General features: G+C 40.1%; 1 protein-coding gene across 1 annotated transcript in view; it reads left to right on the forward strand.

Moving 5' to 3' along the window:
- ADGRV1 (adhesion G protein-coupled receptor V1) overlaps positions 1-21,071 on the forward strand; it is a 535,827-nt gene that overhangs the window by 132,667 nt on the left and 382,089 nt on the right. Inside the window, exons 46-53 of the mRNA XM_052643554.1 lie at positions 2,487-2,644; positions 2,735-2,881; positions 3,208-3,315; positions 7,047-7,311; positions 8,041-8,163; positions 15,564-15,786; positions 16,111-16,315; positions 19,686-19,832. Coding sequence (XP_052499514.1) covers positions 2,487-2,644; positions 2,735-2,881; positions 3,208-3,315; positions 7,047-7,311; positions 8,041-8,163; positions 15,564-15,786; positions 16,111-16,315; positions 19,686-19,832 — 1,376 coding nt within the window. The remainder of the gene's footprint in view (positions 1-2,486; positions 2,645-2,734; positions 2,882-3,207; positions 3,316-7,046; positions 7,312-8,040; positions 8,164-15,563; positions 15,787-16,110; positions 16,316-19,685; positions 19,833-21,071) is intronic.

A 21,071-nucleotide genomic window follows, 5' to 3' on the forward strand; every position in this document is an offset into this window, starting at 1 on the left:
ATACAGGTACAAACATAAGGGCAACAGATGGTGGTAGCTTGGACTAGGTGATAGACTGGATGTGGAGAAGGTGCTGGCTGTGACTCCTAGGTTTCTAGCTTGTGCAGTTGGTTGGAGAGTCATGTCTTCAGTTAGAAGGGGAGTACTGAATGGAAACAAAGTGTTACTTTAGTGAGGGGAGTAAAATATTTGAATTTGAGTTAAATTTTAGAAGACATTTCTTTAGACTCAATAAAAGATCTCTGTCGGAGAGAGAAATTTGGGAACGTTCAGTGTGCATGTTGCTAAAAGTCATGGAAATTGACGTAAAACACTGGCCAGTGCGAATGGAGACAGAGAAGGGAAGAGGATCCAGACTGAGTCAAATGGAAGGAGTAGGGAGAGGGGAAGGAGACTTGGAAGACCTGGTGAGAAACCCAGGGGAATGCAGGATTGCAGACTGCGGCAAAAGAGCTTTTTAAAAAGGGAGGAATGGTAACTTGTGCCAGCTGCTCGTGAGAAGTAGGACGAGAAGTGAAAAAATACTCGTCATTAGCAAGAGCTGTTTGCTTAGAGGGATGCAACCCAAGTAACATTTTGAATCAAAGTGAGAGAATGCAGACCTCAAATATATGTAGCTAGCACAAGAAGTTTGGCTGAGAAGGTAGAACCTAGCAAGACTAGTGGCGGTGGTGGGGAGGGGAGTAGGATTCAGGGTTTTTGTTTATTTCTTTGGTTTGACGAGACCTGAGTACGTATAATGGAGAAGGCAATGGCACCCCACTCCAGTACTCTTGCCTGGAAAATTCCATGGATGGAGGAGCCTGGTAGGCTGCAGTCCATGGGGTCGCAAAGAGTTGGACATGACTGAGCGACTTCCCTTTCACTTTTCACTTTCATGCATTGGAGAAGGAAATGGCAACCCACTCCAGTGTTCTTGCCTGGAGAATCCCAGGGATAGGGGAATCTGGTGGGCTTCTGTCTATGGGGTCGCACAGAGTCGGACAGGACTGAAGCGACTTAGCAGTAGCAGCAAGTACATATAAATGCTGATGGAAAAGACATAGTAAGTAGAAAAGGATTGATTATTTAGACGAGAAAGGGAATAATTAATAGTAGTACAATTACCTGGGGCTTCCCTGGTGGCTCAGACAGTAAAGAATCCACCTGCAATGTGGGAGGCCTGAGTTCGATCCCTGGGTTAGGAAGATCCCCTGAGGGAGAGAAAGGCTACCCATCCCAATATTCTGGCCTGGAGAATTCAATGGACAGAGGAGCCTGGCAGGCTCCAGTCCATGGGGTCGCAAAGAGTCGGACACGACTGAGTGACTTTCATTTTCATAGTTGCCCGGAAGCCATGAAGAGATGAGAGACAAAAAAAGAAAGATTATGGTTTCTAATTCAGAGTTAAACCTCTACATGGTTTGGGCTCTGTATGTGTTTTGTGGATGTACTTGTGAGAGTATATGTTGGAGATTCTTAAATCTGAACAGGCATTTTTTTTTTATTCTTCATCCACCCTTTTCCTGAATTATGGTAGGGAAGAATTTAACCATATCGTTAAGATTTCAGTGCAAAATATTCACTCTCTGAAGGTCAAAGCTGTGGTGTTTCAAAAGTGGCAAGGCAAGACTCTAAAATATTGGATTTCTAGGAGAGGAAATCACCAATGGATAGTACATAAAAGGCATTGGCATTATGACTTCTTGAACTGGTTATCTAAAAAGTGATCAGTAATTTACAGAGAGCCTAGGTTTCAACCTTGACATTTGTTCTTGGTATGTTATGTTTGAACCATTAACTAAAGTTTAAAAAGAACCGATCTTCTATGGGAAACTGTCATGATAATAGAACATGAGAGGGTTTTTAAAAGGTAAAAACTTCATTAGGTGGAGTTTTTTTGTTTTTGTCTTTGTTTAATTGTAGCTCAGACTTTTAGGACATGTATGAAATGTAATTACTGCACAGAATTTTAGGAGACGCAGGCTGATCAAATTTGAAAGCCACTGGTAGGGAGTCTGCTTTGGCATTCTTAAAATATGTAACATGTGAAGTTAGAAATTATTGGATGGGGTAGTTTCAAATTAATAGTGTTAAGCTTTTAAAACCCAGCATTTAGCATGTTTCCATAAAAGGTGTTTACTACTTTTAAATTTCTCAGTTGTATTTTGATTATCTTTATGGAAGCTGATAAAAATCATACTGAACATATTTCCCTTTAAAATATACATTTAATATTTATTTATAAATATACTCCAGAAATGTCTTTGTGGGTTTAGATATTAAAAATTTTCTTGTTTTTGTAAGTTGACACTGTTACTGGTTTGAAATTCTCTAGTTGGTCTCTTTTCTTTCTTATATACACACACGCATATGTGCACTTGCTTACCATGGAAATATTTCCATTTCTAGTAACAAACTCACTAGTTTCATTGTTTAAATAAACTTTGACTAGGTGAAGTCTGGAGAGGATTTTACACAAGGAAAACATGGTTTATGTTTTTCAGGGGGAATGGATGTTACGTTTTCTACTTTTCAAAGCTTTCTGGATGCATCAGCTTCTGGCTGGTGTTTCTTTACTTTGGAAGACTCGGTACATGGTTTAATGTTAAGAAAATTGTCTTCTACTCTTTACCGATGGCAAGGGATTTTTGTCCCATTAGAGGTAAGCATCACTTGCGTTATGGTACACAGACTAAAATGTACATGTAGGTTTTGGATGCCTCCTGATTTCCTATTATTCCTTGTTTCCCAGGATTTAAGTATAGAAAATCCTAAAACATGTGAAGCTTTTAATATTGGTCTTTCCCCCTACTTTGTGATTACTCATGAAGAGAGAAATGAAGAAAAGTCTTCTGTTAATAGTGTGTATATGTTCACATCTGGATTCAAATTATTCCTGGTAAAAAAAAAACTTCACTTTTTTTTGTAGATTGCTTTATTTAAAAGAAAAATCAGATTTGTGAGACTGAGCTAAATAGAAAATACTATATGTTCTATGTTAAAATGATAAGGGGGTTTTGTAAGTTAACACACATTTAGCAAGTTGTCTTAATCCAGGGATATTTTTGTCTTTCTTGAAATGACACATAGATACGCTTACCTAGGGATCAGAATGATTTTTCAAGTTTTGAGGTTCAAATATTTACTCAGCTTTGCCGTATTCAGGGGTTTTCTGTGTAAAATTTCCTTTAAATTTTTATCGTCACTATTCTGTGTTCTTTGCAGGTACAAACAATCAATATTTCAGAAAGTTCTCAAGTAAGATATTTTACTTCAGACAGTCAAGGTTATTTGATTGTTGCAAGTCAAAGTGATGATTCTCAATTAACTCAGGTTTGATTCTTTTAAACTGAATTTTTTACTATAATCATTGAAACACATCAAAGGTTTCATCTGTAGGTTTGGTATAAAAGAAAACCATAATTTGATTATGATAAAGTAGTGAAGATGAATATAGATATTGATTAGTCACAGTTAATTTTTAAATGGTACAGTCTTCATGAGCCAAGTGTAAAAATAGGCATGACTATTTAATTGGAATTTAATTGCATTGGAAAATATGGAGAAAAATCACACAACTGGTTTCACAGAGCTTCATCTTAACATTGCTAATGGGGCGCATATCACCCCAGAAATCCCATATGTGTCTAATAAGCTGTATCACAGTGTCTTAATAAATATTTACTTGATAATTTTTCTCGCTCTTCCAAGTTCCGTACCTGCTTCTCATCTCTTCACATTCAGTTTATGACTTTGTTGAAAGGAGAGCTACAAGGTGGAGATTGCTCATCTTCCCAACCCCAGATTCAGAAAGCTCCCGGTACCCAGTCTGATTCCCCGTCCTGCTGCAATGGCAGAAGTGTTTCTTCTATAAAAACCAGGCTCCTCACCTAGGGGTCCCTCTTGCCTTCCTTAGGGTTAGAATTCCCTTTACTGTGCCACTAGCATCATTCTCAGATTATTATCAGTTCAGTTCAGTTCAGTCACTCGGTCGTGTCCGACCCTTTGTGACCCCATGAACCACAGCACACCAGGCCTCTCTGTCCATCACCAACTCCTGGAGTCCACCCAAACCCATGTCCATTGTGTTGGTGATGCCATCCAGTCATCTCATCCTCTGTCGTCCCCTTCTCCTCCTGCCCTCAATCGTTCCCAGCTTCAGAGTCTTTTCACATGAGTCAGCTCTCCACATCAGGTGGCCAAAGTATTGGAGTTTCAGCCTCAGCATCACTTCCTCCAATGAACACCCAGGACTGATCTCCTTTAGGGATGGACTGGTTGGACCTCCTTGCAGTCCAAGGGACTCTCAAGAGTCTTCTCCAACACCACAGTGGTGCTCAGCTTTCTTTATAGTCCAACTCTTACATCCATGTGTGACCACTGGAAAAACCATAGCCTTGACTAGACGGACCTTTGTTGGCAAAGTAACGTCTCTGCTTTTGAATATGCTATCTAGGTTAGTCATAACTTTCCTTCCAAGGAGCAAGCATCTTTTAATTTCATGGCTGCAATCACCATCCACAGTGATTTTGGAGCCCAGAAAAATAGTCAGCCACTGTTTCCACTGTTTCCCCATCTATTTGCCATGAAATGATGGGGCCGGATGCCATGATCTTGGTTTTTTGAATGTTGAGCCTTAAGCCAACTTTTTCCAATCTGTGAAATAATCTTCACATTTAAAAGGTGATTTCTCTCCTGATCTCATCCCCCTTTACTTCTTGTTTCATTTCTTTTCTCCCCTCTGTAGTAAGATACCTTGAAAGAATCATCTACTTGCTTTGTAAACTTGTTCATGATTACTGATGACACTTGGCTTGCAAATACAGTGGATGTTTTTATCTGTCATTATTTTGCATTACTTCCCATTAGCATTTGACAGCCACCTCATCCTCAAACTTAAAGCATCTCTTCTCTTGATTTTGGGATACCACACAGATTTTTGTTCTGTTTGTCTGTGTCATCTTTCTTGGTCTCCAATGCTGCTTCCTTCTCCTGTTTCTGAACATATTCTGAACATAGATATCTTGGAGTTTTTCAGGTTCAGTTTTTTTTCTCAGTTATTATATATAAAAATTGTTTTAAATTTACTTTGAATTGGAGGACAGTTGCTTTACAATATTGTGTTGGTTTCTGCCATACGTCAACATGAATCAGCCATAAGTATACGTATGTCCCCTCCCTCTTGAACCTCCCTTCCCACCTCCCACCCCGTCCCACCCTTCTAGGTTGTTAGAGAGCATGAGGTTGAGCTCCCTGCATCATACAGCAAATTCCCACTGGCTGTCTATTTTCCAGCTGGTAACGTATGAGTTTCAGTGCTACTCTCTCAGTTCATCGCGCCCTCTCCTTCCTGTGCTGTGTCCACAAGTCTCCTCTCTATGTCTGTGTCTCCATTGCTGCCCTGCAGATGTCAGATTCAGTTTTGGTTCACAATTCTTTTTTTTTTTTTCCCTCTCCACTCACTCTGACTATTTTTACCAGTCCTGTTACTCTGAATATCAACTATAGGCTATCTTCCAAATTTACCAGTAGCCTTTTCTCTGTATTCTAGACCTCCTGTCTAACTGCATGTTGGCATGTCCACTTATATATATTTTATGTAGCTAAGATTTAACATAGCGCAAACTAAACTGTAGATTTTCTCTATGAAACTTGTTTCAAGTGTTTGCTTTCATCTTGGGAGATAGTACCCTCATAAATACGATTGCTCAAGATAGAATGCTGGGTTATAACTTTCTTGATTTTTTCCTAGTTATTCATTCCCATCTAATTTGTTATAAAGTGTTTTTTATTATATCTCCCCAGACTTTTTTGAGTATGGGCAGTTCTTTTCATCTCTGTTTCTTTATCCCCTAATCAGGTCCTCGTCACTTCTCAGCACGCTAGTAAAGTAGCCTCCTAGCTGGTTCTCCAGACTTCTCTGACCTCCTCAGATGCATGTGCCAAGTAGCTGGAGTAATCTTTAAAAAATACTAATTCATGTTGCTCCTCATTTTAAAATTATTCAGTGATTTCCAATTATGTTTGAAATAAATTCTAGATTATTTAATACAGATAGTTAATAGTATAATGGTATCATCTTCTTTCCACAGCACAGTGCTGGGTCATGCCTGTTGTCCTGCAATGATTAAGATCGTCTCTTTCACCCTTCCTACAATGATTGTCTCTTTCACCCTGTGATAAATTGTATGGTCACCCAACCAAAGGAACCTCATGATCTTACCTGTCCTGTCTGATCTTCACTGCCCCAGTGCTGTCAACTCCATTCCAGCGGGGCCAGTCTTTGTTCAGCTTGTGATGAACATCTTCTACCTTAGAAAATCTGTCATGCCATTCTTTCTCATTTTATTTCCTAGGACAGTCATAATTCTCTATCACACCTTCCTAACTGTTATGTTCAGCACTTGTCTCAGATTAATAATCATACATTTATATAATTATTTATGTGTTTATTGTTTGCCTTTTTCTACTAGTTAATAAGATCCATAAAGGGAAAAGCAACTCTGTCTGTAACTTCTTGCATAATGTTTGGCTTATATGTAATTCTTTGTGAAATTAACCAGATGGCATAAGAAATCAGGTGGATTCAGGGTTTTCTTTTAGTTTTAAGTTCATGAACAGTCACTTGAAACCTTGTATACATTGCCACCTTCAGGAGTAAAATGTTTAGATGGTTTATCTTTATATTTTATTGCTTGAGCAGTGAGTTATGATAATACAGTGTTGGGAAGTTTCTTTTCCAGTTCTGAAGTTTTAGTATTTAAACAATTTTTTTTTCTCTTTTTGAATTTCTCTTCTCTTTCTGTCACCCACCCCTGCCCAGATGTATATTTGAAATTTATTTATTTTCAAATAACTTCTCTTCAAATCTCTGTGTATGCAGAGACACACACAGACATAAGAAGAGGGAGAGAGCAATGAGAAATCATGTTTTAATATTTCCTCATTTATGAAAGTATCTTCCTAACTAAAGAGTCCTAGAGAGTAACATACGATACTGGCTCCATTCTTACAAGTGCTAAATCCCTAGTCACGAGCATTTTGCATTTGCTCATTCCCTGCAGGTCTTCAGGTGGAATGGAGGAAGCTTTGTGTGGCATCAGACCCTCTCTGTCCGAGGTGTGCTGAGCATGGCCTTGTTCACCAGAGGCGGCGCTGTGTTTTTAGCCATTGCCCAGGCTAATGCCAGGTCAAACTCCCTTTTACTCAGGTGGTCCAGCAATGAGTTTACTAACTTCCAGGAAGTTCCCGTCAGTGGAACAACACAAGTGGAAGCCTTGACTTCAGGCGATGATATTTACTTAATTTTTGTCAACACTGTCTTTCTAGGTAAGACCATAGAGTGTTTGCAAGGCATATACAGTTGTTATCAGAAGTACCTTGCATTCATATTATGTTCGTATGAAAATACTCTTGTAATAATTTTTTTTGGCTAATCCATAGAATATTTCTTGTTGGATCTATTGTCTGTCAGGTAAAGATGGATTTAGGGAACAAAAAAAAACATTTGAAGTGTTATGTTCATAACCTGTAGGTTTTCTGAACCACTGTATTAAAGATACTAAAATAAAACTGGAGTTGGGTGGGTAAAGTAGAAAGAATTATGAAGATTTTACACTGTATGTGCAAACAGGTAACTTTTTATATGACTGTGCTTCGGATGCTATGGATAACCTGCAGTGGTAATAAATAGTGCCAAGTGACTTTTGATGAGACCATTTAAAAATACTGTCTGAATACAGATATGCTTTTTTTCTGCTTAGCGGTAGTTTCATCAGTAAAATTCAACATTCCTAAAAAGTAAAACTTCAATATTATTTTTTTGATATTAGATCATAATTAGTGGCTAAACCATGCTTATACTTCTTGTGGTGAATGCAAAAAGACTTTTGAAGTGTTTCCAAGTTGTATTTTTGTTTAATTGAATGAATTCTGAAGAAATGTCATATTGTTTCTTTAATTAAATCTAACACTTTTATTATAGTTTTATTGTGTAATTTTGTCTTTTTTTTTCTGTAACTTTTGCCTTCAGATTGGTCTTTTATTCTGTTATTGTAGGAGATCAGAATTCAGTTGACATTTTCGTCTGGGAGGCAGGACAGTCTTCTTTCAGATATTTTCAATCCCTGGATTTTGCAGCTGTTAATAAGATCCACTCTTTCACACCAGCTTCAGGAATAGGTAAAGCATTTCAAATGTTAACAGATCCTAAAGGAAGTGTGAAAAGCTGGAGTGGTTTCAGTCTTACTGAATTAAAAGTAGTATCACTCTGCTGCTAAGTTGCTTCAGTCATGTCCGACTCTGTGCGACCCCATAGACGGCAGCCCGCCAGGCTCCCCCGTCCCTGGGATTCTGCAGGCAAGAACACTGGAGTGGGTTGATACGGATGTAAAATTAAGATCTCTTCAATAATATTTCCAGAATTCTTAGAATTTCAAAAGGAACGGACCCTGTGCTTGAGAAGAATCAGAATGACTAAAATAGTTCAGTTGGTCATTTGTGACCCCACGGACTGCAGCACGCCAGGCTTCCCTGTCCATCACCAACTCTTGGAGCTTGTTCAAACTCATATCCATAGAGTCGGTGATGCCATCCAACCATCTCATCCTCTGTCATCTGCTTCTCCTCCCACCTTCAATCTTTCCCAGCATCAGGGTCTTTCTAATGAGTCGGTTCTTCGCATCAGGTGGCCAAAGTATTGGAATTTCAGCTTCAGCATCAGTCCTTCCAATGAATATTCAGGACTGATTTCCTTTAGGATGGACTGGGTGGATCTCCTTGCAGTACAAGGGACTCTCAGGAGTCTTCTCCAACACCACAGTTCAAAAGCATCAATTTTAAGGGGAAAATTATTAGTGAAGGATAAATAAAGATAATGTATTTATTTTGTCTAGAGAAAATGCAGAGTAACATTCCACAAACTTTTTTAAATATGAAAATATTTATAAGTGAGATAGCAAATATCGACATTTAAGAGTTTGTTTAAAGTCAGAAAATGATTATGAGAATTCTGCTTTCCTCCTTCACTCTCCAAACTTTCTCCTTCAGTCAAAATCCTTTCTGGGTCCTCTGTACCTTAAATCCACATCAGAAATATAAGCAGCCTTATAATCTGAGTGGTTTCTCCAAGTCTGTTAGTGAGAACCCAGGGGGTTAATGCTATCTGGAGGCTGTAGGATTATTTTCAGAGTTGCTAAGAAAGCACTAGAGCTGAGGGGCGCCTAGTGGCCATGAGGTGAAGAAGCCCAGGACAGTTGACCTCGTGAGGTTGGAGGCTGCCTCCCAGAGCAGGTGTGAACAGCTCAGAAGGCGAGTGCAGGAGACAGTGTGTCTCCTGTGAGGTGCCCCGTGGAACTTAGAGGCCAACCGCCAGCGACTCAGCAGGCGAGTCTGAATAAATCTGGGTCCCACTTGCAAACTGAGACACAGCGATTCAGTATGAATTAAATAGCATCATTTGTTAAATAGCCATATGTAAGTCAGTGTTTAAAGTTGTGAAGAATCCCTCACCTTCAAAGGCTTAATGTCTGATTGGAGAAGCAAGAAAAGTATGAAGAGAAATATTCGACATAGAGTACCGATACTGTTTGCTGTGTGAATGATATAGCATTGGAGTGGTTAAAAGGTCCAAGAGGGGAGCTTGAGCTGTGCCTGGGTGCACTGGTAGGAAATACTGTGGGCAGGGGCAGAGTTGGGAGTGAAAGAGAAAGGCAGAAGTGTCTGTGACGTTGAGGGCACAGTGAAGAGGCTGGAGTGCAGAGGACGGAGGCTTGGACTCAGAATCGGTGGTGGTAGGGTTGAGGACAGGCAGGCTAGAGCCTGTGCAAGAAGGTCTGGAATGTCAGGCCCCGGGGGTTGAACTGTGCCCAGGGGTAGTCCAGCGGTTCCTAAACATTTTGTTCTTAGAAACTTCTCACCCTCTTAAAAAATTTGAGGACCCTGAAGAGCTTTGGTTTGTGTGGATTATATTTATTGATATATTATATTAGAAATTAAAATTGAGAAATGTAGAAGATACTAATTCATTTAAAAGTGAAAAGTGAAAGTCTTTCAGTTGTGTCTGACTCTGCGACCCCATGGACTGACCGTACTGTCTGTGGAATTCTCCAGGCCAGAATACCAGGGTGGGTAGCTGTTCCCTTCTCCATATTCATTGAAAAATGACAGCAATAAACTCATTACCTGTCAACATAAATAGTATACCTTTTAATTTTAAAAACAAAACCTTTATAAGAAGAGTGGCACTGGCTTTTTTTTTTTTTTTTGGTAGATCTCTTTCCTGTCTGGTTTAATAGCTGGATTCTCATGTCTGCATCTGTAATTTAGCCTTTTACAACAATATCAGTCATCTGGCCTGTGGGAGATCCCACTGGGCCCTCATGAGAGAATGTGAGTGAAGTAGACAGACAGCATCTTAGTATTACTAGGCAAGTTGTTTTCCCGTCATAGAACCTCTTAGAGGGTCTCAAGGACTCTTAGAGGGTCTCAAGGACTCACTCTGAATGTTACTGAGGTGGAGAAATCCTCACATGCGTTTCAAAGGCAGATGATGACCCGAGGTGTGTTTTACGACTCCCAGCTGTCTTCGCTCTGTAGGACATGTTGTGCTGTGCGCAGCCACCCAGGCCAGGGGAACGGAGAATCCTTAGTGGGTGGTTAGAGGTGAGGGGCTGAATCAGGAGGACATCAGTAGGAGGACCTGTTGACCCGTGGGGGTCGTTGAATTCAGGAGTTAAAAATCGACAGAGAAAATGCTGTTGAGAAGAGGAGAGAATCTTGCACAAATGCAGGAGTCTGTTTGTGGGCTTTCCTCTTGGGGCCCGGCCGCTGCTTTCTCGGGCAGCTGATAGAACCTTTAGGCACGGCCCCCTTCAGCCACCGCAGCCACTGCCCAGGACTCGGGGCCTGTGTGCCTCATTTTCGTGGTGGACGCTTGCCTGGCGGCACTGAGCTTCCATGGGTGCTGCTCCCCGCTCCTCGGCCCGCGTCCTCGCAGGTGCCCACGCTGTGTGCTCCCCTCGCTCTGGACTCTTCTGTCAGTCTCCTGCCTCCGCACCAGTCCTGTGTCTGCTGCCAGCACCCCGTCTGTCTCCGCTCTGCTCACGCTTTTCTTAAATACCTTCCCTTTACACTGTCAGCCTCTGACAGCCTGTAGTCTATGAAGCTATTCTGTGACAGCCACCTCTGATTTTCTTCTCACTCACTCAACAATCGACTAACTGAATAAATTCCGTATCTTCCATCATGTATTTGTTTAGTTTTTGTCTGCTTGTCCTTTAAGTTTGTGCCTTTATCTTTTTTTTTTTCTTTTTTTTACTTTTCTTAGACTTCAAGATTTCAAGTGGACTAACTCCATCTACTTGAGCTACTTATTATGATTCAAAATAGTTGCCTAATGAATGTGTTTAAGGATGAAGAGTGCTGCCTGAATGGGCCTTTAATTGAAGTTATAGAATTCCCTTTAAAGACTTTAAAAAAATAGAATAGGCACACTTTCTAAAAGAACTTGTGAAAAATTCTGCCAGAGGCTTGTTAAGGGACCATTGTGAGGTCTCTTTATTTCTTTTGTTTCTGTGACTTGAGGATGCAGAATATGAAAAGATTATAGGTAATTATTTAGAATGGCTTATTATAGATCTCCTGAAAGCTGAAATTATGCATTAAATAATATACAAGGACTTTCTTATTTTGAACGTGTCAAATATTTTATTAAAAGTATTAGATTGGAGCCATGACTCGGAGGATTACATATTTATTCTGGTTAATGACTTGACAGAGATTAGTGACTGAATTCTTTAAATGAAAGAGGAAGAATGAGTATAACAAAGACTGCCAAGACATATAAACCTGACTTCCCCTTCTCCCTGTTTTCCTTCATTATTTAATAGATATTTCTTAGTGCCAATTATGTGCCCAGCACAGTGGTAAACCCCGAGAAGACAGGGATAAGCAAAATCAGGTATAGTTCTTGCCCTGAAGAAGTTTTAACATCTAATAGGGAAGAAGGGCCATTATATATAATCACACAAGTTAAGTTTTTGGCTACAAACAGATAATCGCCATTAAAAAAATAACTTGCATAAAACAAAGATGAATGACCTCTTCTAAGGGATGCCCAGGATGCTTTCTTAAGGAAGAAACATTTACTTGTGAACTAAAGGGCTTCCCTGGTGGCTCAGAGGGTAAATAAAGCATCTGCCTGTGATGCGGAAGACCCAGGTTCGATCCCTGGGTCAGGAAGATCCCCTGGAGAAGGAAATGGCAACCCACTCCAGTATTCTTGCCTGGAGAATCCCATGGACAGAAGAGCCTGATGGGCTACAGTCCATGGGGTCGCCAAGAGTTGGACATGATTGAGCAACTGACGACACTTACTTACTTACTTATAGGATGAGTAGGGGTTGATGAGACAAAGATTTGAGCATAAGGCAAGCTCTAGACCAAAGGAGCAGTGTGGGTAAAATGGTCAGTGTCTGGGAAAGGACCAGGAAGATGGCAGTGTGGCAGTGAGGGGAGAGTGGTCCAGGGTGTAACTGAGGATGAAATCAGATAGGCCATAGGGACTTAAAGGGTTATTGTTTCTATCTGGTAAGTATTAGGGTGCCTTTCTGAGAATGCGGTGAGATGAAAAAGAGAAGGGTGCAGAGAGAAAGAGGAAGACAGACAATGAGGCAGAGATTGTGTGTGAGAGTGAATGAGTGTGTGTGTGTGTGTTTTCAAAATGGAGTGTGGATTGCCAGTGGGAGAAAGCTTAGAGGCTGGTAAGAGATGTCAGTAGACAAGCTGGGGGCTCTCATCACATTTCAGACTAAAGATGTTGAATGTTGGAGCTTGGAAAGCGGTAGGTGATCCAGGTCAAAGTCAGAGAAGTAGATTAATTCAGAAGCTGTCTCACAAGTTGTGGGAGCTGACGGTTGAGTAGATATGGGGGTAGGTAAGAGCGTGAACACCAAGAATGAGCCCTTAGTTCATTTGCTCAGTTATGTCCGACCCTTTGTGACCCCATTGGCTGTAGCACGCCAGGCTTTCCCTTCCATCACCAACTCCCAGAGCTTGCTCAAACTCATGTCCATCGAGTTGGTGATGCCATCCAACCATCTCATCCTGCCTTCAATCTTTCCCAGCATCAGGGTCTTTTCTAATGTGTCAGTTCTTCGCATCAGGTGGCCAAAGTATTGGAGTTTCAGTTTCAGCATCAGTCCTTCCAGTGAATATTCAGGAGTGATTTCCTTTAGGATTGACTGGTTTGATCTCCTTGCAGTCCAAGGGACTCTCTAGAGTCTTCTCAACACCATGGTTTAAAAGCATCAATTCTTTGGCTCTCAGCTTTCTTTATAGTCCAACTCTCACATCCATACATGACTACTGGAAAAACCATGGCTTTGATTCTACGAACTTTGCCAGTAAAGTAATGTCTCTGCTTTTCAATATGCTGTCTAGTTTGGTCATAGCTTTTCTTCCAAGGAGCAAGCGTCTTTTAATTTCATGGCTGCAGTCACCATCTGCAGTGATTTTAGAGCCCAAGAAAATAAAGTCTGTCACTGTTTCCATTGTTTGCCCATCTGTTTGCCATGAAATGATGGGACTGGATGCCATGATCTTAGTTTTCTGAATGTTGAGTTTTAAGCTTTTCCACTCTCCTCTTTCACTTTCATCAAGAGACCCTTTAGTTCCTGTTGGCTTTAGTCATGGAACTTCTCTTTTTCCACATGCACTTTTTAAATAATCTCATCTAATTGCCTTCCTTTAGGATATTTTTTCTTTCTTATGGAAGAGAATTCTGTAATCAGTACTAGTTAAAATTCTGTTCCCTGGAGTAGGTAGAGATTTAGGAATTTTTTTTCCTTTATAAATTCTCTGTCCAATATCATAATCTTGAACAAATATGCATGTCTATTTTCTGAGAACGTACTCCCTGCATACATATATGTAGATTTGAGCCTATATGTTTCCTGCTCTGAATGTCTGATTATCTATTTGCTGCCTTGTCATTCTAATGAGATTGCAAGGATTTGAATAGGGTATATCTCTAAGGGTTAAGCTACATAATCAGTGATATTCAGAACACTTCAGTTTATGATTCTGGTTAGACTATAAAATCAGTTAAACTTGAGAGATGTTGTGATTCATCTGAGGAGTTTGCTCTTTACTGACTGTGTACCATTTTACAAAGCTCTTTACTGACTGTGTACCATTTTACAAAGCTTTATGAAAAATATTTGATGAGTTTAAAATGCAAGTTTATTAATAACCTTTCTTGATCTTTACTATGTAACATTTGCTAAACTGAAATAGTGAAAGAAAGTGAAGTTGCTCAGTCGTGTCGACTCTTTGCGACCCTGTGGGCTGTAACCTACCAGGCTCCTCCATCCATGGGATTCTCCAGGCAAGAATACTGGAGTGAGTTCCCATTTCCTTCTCCAGGGGATCTTCCTGACCCAGGGATTGAACCTGGGTCTCCCGCCTTGCAGGCAGACGCTTTAACCTCTGAGCCACCAGGGGAGCTTAATTTAATTTCCATAGATAAACATGATCAATAGTTCTTGATTGTAATAATGAGGATATGGGGTTTTCCGTTTTAACCTATTGGCTACAACTGTAGAAAGGCCCATGCTTTTGGTTCTGTGCGCTATTTTAATGCATAGTCAATCTCAAATGATCTCTTCTTATTCCAGTGTGTTTTTCCAAGTCCTGGCATTTGTGCGTGTTTCTGACTTTTCTTCCCAGTTTTAAGTCTGAAGATTGCTAAATGGTATACACAGTGTAGTGAGCCCCCTTCTGCTCCTAACTTTTGTAGATATAATTATATGCCATTGCTTTGAACTGTTAAGAGCATGCTTTCCTACCAGCATTTCAAAGAGCATTGGCAGAATATACTGAATATATTGGCCTTTATTGAATACAGAATATAATCAAAGATCATAAAGTTGCTAATATCCTTAGGACACCTTTAAGAATTTATCAGATGAAAATAAAATGATTACCCCTGTCTCTAGTTATTATTGACAAACAGAAAACAAAAGTAAACGTCCAAAGGAGGGGAATAATTAAATATATTTTAATATTAGTAGTCTAGTATCTGTATATAAAATTGTAAATCTGGATTGCTATATTATAAATATAGCATTAAGCTGTTTAAGTTTTCTCACATTTAGACTATTTATAATTTGTCAATTGTAAATTCATATGGATTCAGTGGAAAGGAAAATGCAAAAATGAAACATTCAGTGGTATAATTACTGATCTCGTTTACTTTAGAAAGGATCTTTCAGTGCTATTCAATAAATACATATTAGGGTGAATGCAAGAGTTTAAAAATCCATTTGGATTTTATTAGCTTTTGATTTTTTAAACAAATTAAGTGGGTTGTGGGTACATTGTCAGACTCACTTGGTTGTTTCACAGTATTTTTAAATTATTGTTTATATCCAGTTGTTTCAGAAATTGTACCATATTTAGTTACTTCAGCAATCTAAATGTAGCTTTGGTAGGTGGGAGAATTTTGTTGCTATACCAGTGTTGGGAGCCTGTGAGTTGACATTCATTTTTCATTCTGGTTCCCTTTTCTTTCCTTCCTACAGTCCACTTACTTCTTCTTGGCCAAGCTGTGTCTGCGCTTTACTGCTGGAATTCAGAGCTGAATCACTTCTCTCTTATTCTTGAAGCACCATCTGCTTCTGATGCAGCCTTTGTTACAGTGAAGTCCCTTAATTCAAGCAAAAATTTAATTGCTCTTGCAGGAGCCACCCACTCACATATATATGAGCTAGCCTACGTCTCAAGCCAGTCTGACTTTATTCCTAGGTAGGTCCAACATTTTATGTTGACTGTCTTTATCTCACCATGATTTTATATGGCACTAATTTTTAAGTTTTTATGTAGTGATGGAAAAATACACAAAATAATACAAGCTATTTATAAACCAGAAGTTTACTTATTATCCATATTTCTAATATCTATTCTTCTGGTTAATTAGTATTAATTATGTTTTGGATTACAATTTTACTAATGAAATGTGATTTCTGCACACTTTTAGTAGTAATCAGTGTTCTGAGAATTTTATGATTACCATTTATATGCTTTTAATTTGTTGCAGTAGACTTATTTTATATGTACTTCTTATGCTAGTTCAGGTGAATTGATATTTGAGCCTGGAGACAAAGAAGCTATAATAGCGGTAAATGTCCTCGATGATACAGTTCCGGAGGAAGACGAATCCTTCAGAGTTCAGCTTAAAAATCCCAAAGGAGGAGCAGAGATTGGTATTAATGGTTACGTACAAATAACTATTCTGTCTAATGATGATGCCTATGGAGTTGTTGGATTTGCTCAGGTAAAGATCCCACACTTAGAAGGCAAATGGTTTTTTCACGGTATTTCTTCTTAGCTGCTATCAGCACTCAGTGATTCGTATTTTGAGTGTCTTAAGCCCCTCTTTTTCTCCCTTTCCCTCTTCACCACCTACTCTGCATTATAAGGTGAACTCTGCTGATGATTGAAATGTATAGACTTGCACAATGGACCCTGAGTCACCTTGACTCGACCTTGTTTTGCTACTGATCTTCTTTATAAGGTTGAATTTGAAATGGTACTAGCTGGCCTTAGTGCAGGAGTTCGGCTCTGCTGTTAGCCTTGTTCCCAGAGGGTAAAGGTGAAGCAGATCCCAAGTACCCTATACACTGTGTCTTGTCACACTCATCGCCTGCAAATATATTACTGTCCACTTATGCCTTTGTTGCTTCCTTATGAGAGAAGGAGAGAGAGATGTTTATAATTACATGTGTTGTACATATGAACATGCTCTTTCCGAAGAAAGCTGCAAAGTCGCTTCAGTCATGTCCAACTCTGTGCGACCCCATAGACGGCAGCCCACCAGGCTCCCCCGTCCCTGGGATTCTCCAGGCAAGAACACTGGAGTGGGTTGCCATGTCCTCCAAAGCATGAAAGTGAAAAGTGAAAGTGAAGTCGCTCAGTCATGCCGGACTCTTAGCGACCCCATGGACTGCAGCCTACCAGGCTCCTCCATCCATGAGATTCTCCAGGCAAGAATATTGGAGTGGGGTACCATTGCCTTCTCCATAGCATGGCATATAGGGATCACTCTGTTACCCTGCTTGTCCATTTCTGAAGCCAAAGGCAGGTCAGCTTCCTCTGAGGCAGCTCTGCCCAACAGAATTGTAATATTAGCCCCTGGGTAATTCTGAGTTTTCTAGAAGCCCCATTAGAAAATTAAAAAGAAACAGGTGAAATCGGTTTTCATGTTTTATTTAACTCAATATATTTGAAATACTGTTGTTTCAACATGTTGTCAACATAGAATTACTTAGGAAATATTTGACATCATTTTTTCATATTTTGTCTTCAAATCCAGTGGGCATTTTTATTCTTAAAGAAAGGTGCCATTTCATGTGGCGAGTGGCTGCTGTGTAGGACAGAGTAAGCCTAAGACATGGGCTGTGGGAGGGTTAGAAAGAAAGAAGACGCCCTCCTTCCCCACCAGGTGTTCTCACTGTTCGACTTGTTCCCTCACTTTATTTCCTCTCTGCTGAAATGCCATCTTACCAGAAAGGCCTTTTATGATTGAAAAATGCAACTCCCACCAGCAGTCTATTGCTTTTTATTTCACCTTAATCTTCTCTCCGGCACTTAGAACAGCCTAGTTTGTCTGTTTTTTTTTTTTTTTTTTTTTTTTTTGCTAATATTTAAGAGCATTAGGGACTCCCCAAGTGGCACTAGAGGTCAAGAACCTGCATGCCAATGCAGGAGGCATAAGAGACACGGGTTCGATCCCTGGGCCGGGAAGATCCCCTGGAGGAGGGCATGGCAACCCACTCCAGTATTCTTGCCTGCAGAATCCCACGGATGGAGGAGCCTACTAGGCTACGGTCCATGGGGTCGCAGAGAGTTGGACATGACTGAAGCCATTTAGCACGCATACCTGCAAGAGCATGAGAGCGCGCATACCACTTTCTCTGCAGCTTTCCCTGAACCAGATAAGTGCCTGCACACAGTCGGTGCTTCCTGTGAACCTGCCATTATGCGGGAGAGGAAACAGAAGACTCCTTTGGGCTTCTCAGGGTCTTATATAAGTTTGGAGGATGGAGCTGTAGCTCCTGGGGCAGGAACCCACATGCTCTGCCGCTCAGTTTCATCCTCTCCCCCCAAGTCATGCTGCAGCTGGGGAGTCTATTGTGTTCCTCAACTGCCTAAGCATAGACCTCTGTTTGTGAAACTTGTTTCATAATTGTTTCAGAGCTATCAAATCACTGTGGTGTGATCCTTGCCAACAGACAGAATCCTAGGTTTCTTCAGTCCACTCAGTCAAGTTCCTCAGTACAGGCCTCTTGTGTCTGGACAACCTCATTCCAAGATGGGACTTAAGAAGATGTTGACAATTTCTTGAATATTTTCTGTCTATATTAAATCCTCATTTTACCAATCCTTGTTAATAGACAGCGTAAAACCAGAGAGAGGCTTCTCTTTTGAAACGGCATTTTATTTTTTTAAAAAGCATTGTCTTTTGTGAAGAAATTATACGCATATTTCAAAATCAAAGCACTTTCTGTAGGAATGTTTGATTGCCTTGAGCAGGATTTTATTACTGTGTAACATCTGTAACAGTGTGTTGAGATGCTGTGTAAAATATTGCCGTAGGGTTGGATATCTTCTCAAATTAGCATTCTAACTAGAAGCTTTCATAAGCTTAAATGAAATTTCTTAATTTCATTTGAGAAATTAATGGGGTAGTTTTTTTTTTTTCAGATTTAGTAAAGAAACAAGAAAAACCTTACTGGGAAGATTTTTAAAAGTCTTTGTATTCTTGGTATTCTGTCTGTATTTCCTATGGAGGAAGCAGGGTTATTGTAAGAAGAGATTTTTTGGAGTATTAATTTTGAGGAAAAGTTTGTTAAATGGCCGCAATAGAAGTTGCGGGCCTTGGGCAGAGAAAGTTCCAGTCAGAGAGATGCAGAAATCAGTTTGGAACAAAGGAAAGAGGCTCAGAAGTATAGGTGAGCTGAGGAGTAAGGGGTTCTAACAGGAGGGAGAGGGATCGTTCTGGCAGGAAAAACAGTTGTAAAGAGCATGGGCTAAGGATGGAACATCGTCCGTGGGAACGTGACAGCCTGTAGAAATGTTTCAGAGGATATGAATGTAAGGATAGGAGACATTTGTCAATGATCAGAAAGGAGCTCCTGGGTTCTCATGATGTCATTACGTTTGGACAGGACCTTGCGGACCATGTAGACCAAACACTTATTACAATCAGGAAGCAAAGACCTGGAAGGATTGCCAGAGCTTAATGTAGGGGAGGAAGAGGCTTCTCTGTTCTGCTGACTTCCCTATGACACTGCTGTTCTACAAGCCGCTTACATGCTGTGTATACTGTTTATAAAAATGAGCATGCTTTCTGAGTATAAAAATGATATATGTGTTTTGAAGAAAATTTGAAAAATATAGAGCTGGGGAAAAAAAGCTATAAAATTAACATTTTCATTTACTTTAACTTAGTCTTTTACTTATTCAAACTCACATGTTTTAAAGTACAGTCATGGTCATTCTACATTACCACTTTTAAAATTATTGTTTTTTTTACTTAATATGTTGCTGAGTACTGTGAATTTTGCAAATGCATGCTATCATGAAATAAAAGTCTGCTTAGATAATTTCAAATAGCTCTCTGTGACTTCCTGTGTATTTTCCAGAATTCATTATATAAGCAAGTGGAAGAAATGGAGCAAGATAGCCTAGTAACCTTGAATGTGGAACGCTTAAAAGGAACATATGGTCGTATAACCGTAGCGTGGGAAGCTGACGGAAGTATTAGTGATATATTTCCTACCTCAGGAGTGGTATGTAATTTAAAACATTACAGGAAAGTCACTTTTAAATTGTGGTTACTCTTGATACATGGGACCAAACCCTGCCCTGTGGGTGAAGTATTTGAGTTTGACCATGTCATCACTGGATTCCTCCTAATCACCATAGAGAGGGCTACACATGGGTTAGTTTTGTTGTAGTGATTCTTCCTTTTTGCCCCTGTAATATCAAAACTATCCTTAAAAGCACTATCCCTTTTGAAATTCAGTCCACTCGTCAGCCAGATTATGGGTGTATTACACTGTCAGAAAGATAAAACCAATGCATCTGGGGCTGGAAATGTGGTTTTGAGATGTGGGTAGAATAGAAGCTATAAATAGAGAACAAGTGTGTGTGAAATAGCCAGGTGTATGGAAAAATAGACCGGAGTTGTGTGGTCAGTAGTTGTTGAGTTTCCTATTTTCCAGCTTGAGGGAGGGGATGTGATACTGGCAGCCCTGATTTAATGATCCTTGGTCTCAGATCACCTTCTGTTTTGGGGCATACGTGTGTGTTCAGTTGCATCTAACTACCTGCAACCACCTGGACCGTAGCTCGCGAGGCTTCTCTGTCCATGGGACTTCCCAAGCAATAATACTGGAGTGGGTTTCCATTCCCTTCTCCAGGGAATCTTCCCAACCCAGGGATCAAACCTGTGTCTCCTGCATCTCCTACATTAGCAGGTGAATTCTTTACCACTGAGCCACCTGGGAAGCCCTTTGGGGGATAACCTTGGGTACAATAGTGTGCTGCAGCTGAAGACAGTTCCCATGAGAAATACAGAAGCTGTTATTCCCAATAGCTGCGGGATAGGTACATAAGTCACAGGAAGGGGTCTGGGAGAGTATCACATTATGTACTGTTGGAGGGTAGTAGACATTCATGACACAAGTTTGAGAATGGACTCAGAATGGGCCAAAGAAGTAGGCAACTCACAAAAAGAGGGTTCAAGGGGCTTTTGGCTCCTCATTGGAGGATGGCTTGTTTCCTTGACTTGTCTTGGGTTTCATAGATTACTCATGTGTATTTTGCCCAAGTGTTTCTCTGAAGAGTGCTTTTAAAAGACCTCTCGTGGGATTTTCTCTAAACATTATAGGTGTTTATTCTGGTTGATCATTTCTAGATTTCTGTATCATTGGAAAGATGATTGGAGCAAAGTGTCTTAAGAATATTATGGCAAGTTTTATTGCAGTGAATATGTATTCAAACTACCAAAAACTTAAAGTTGTATT

Source organism: Budorcas taxicolor, chromosome 7 (genome assembly GCF_023091745.1).
Source record: "Budorcas taxicolor isolate Tak-1 chromosome 7, Takin1.1, whole genome shotgun sequence".
In the NCBI taxonomy this organism is placed as follows: domain Eukaryota; kingdom Metazoa; phylum Chordata; class Mammalia; order Artiodactyla; family Bovidae; genus Budorcas; species Budorcas taxicolor.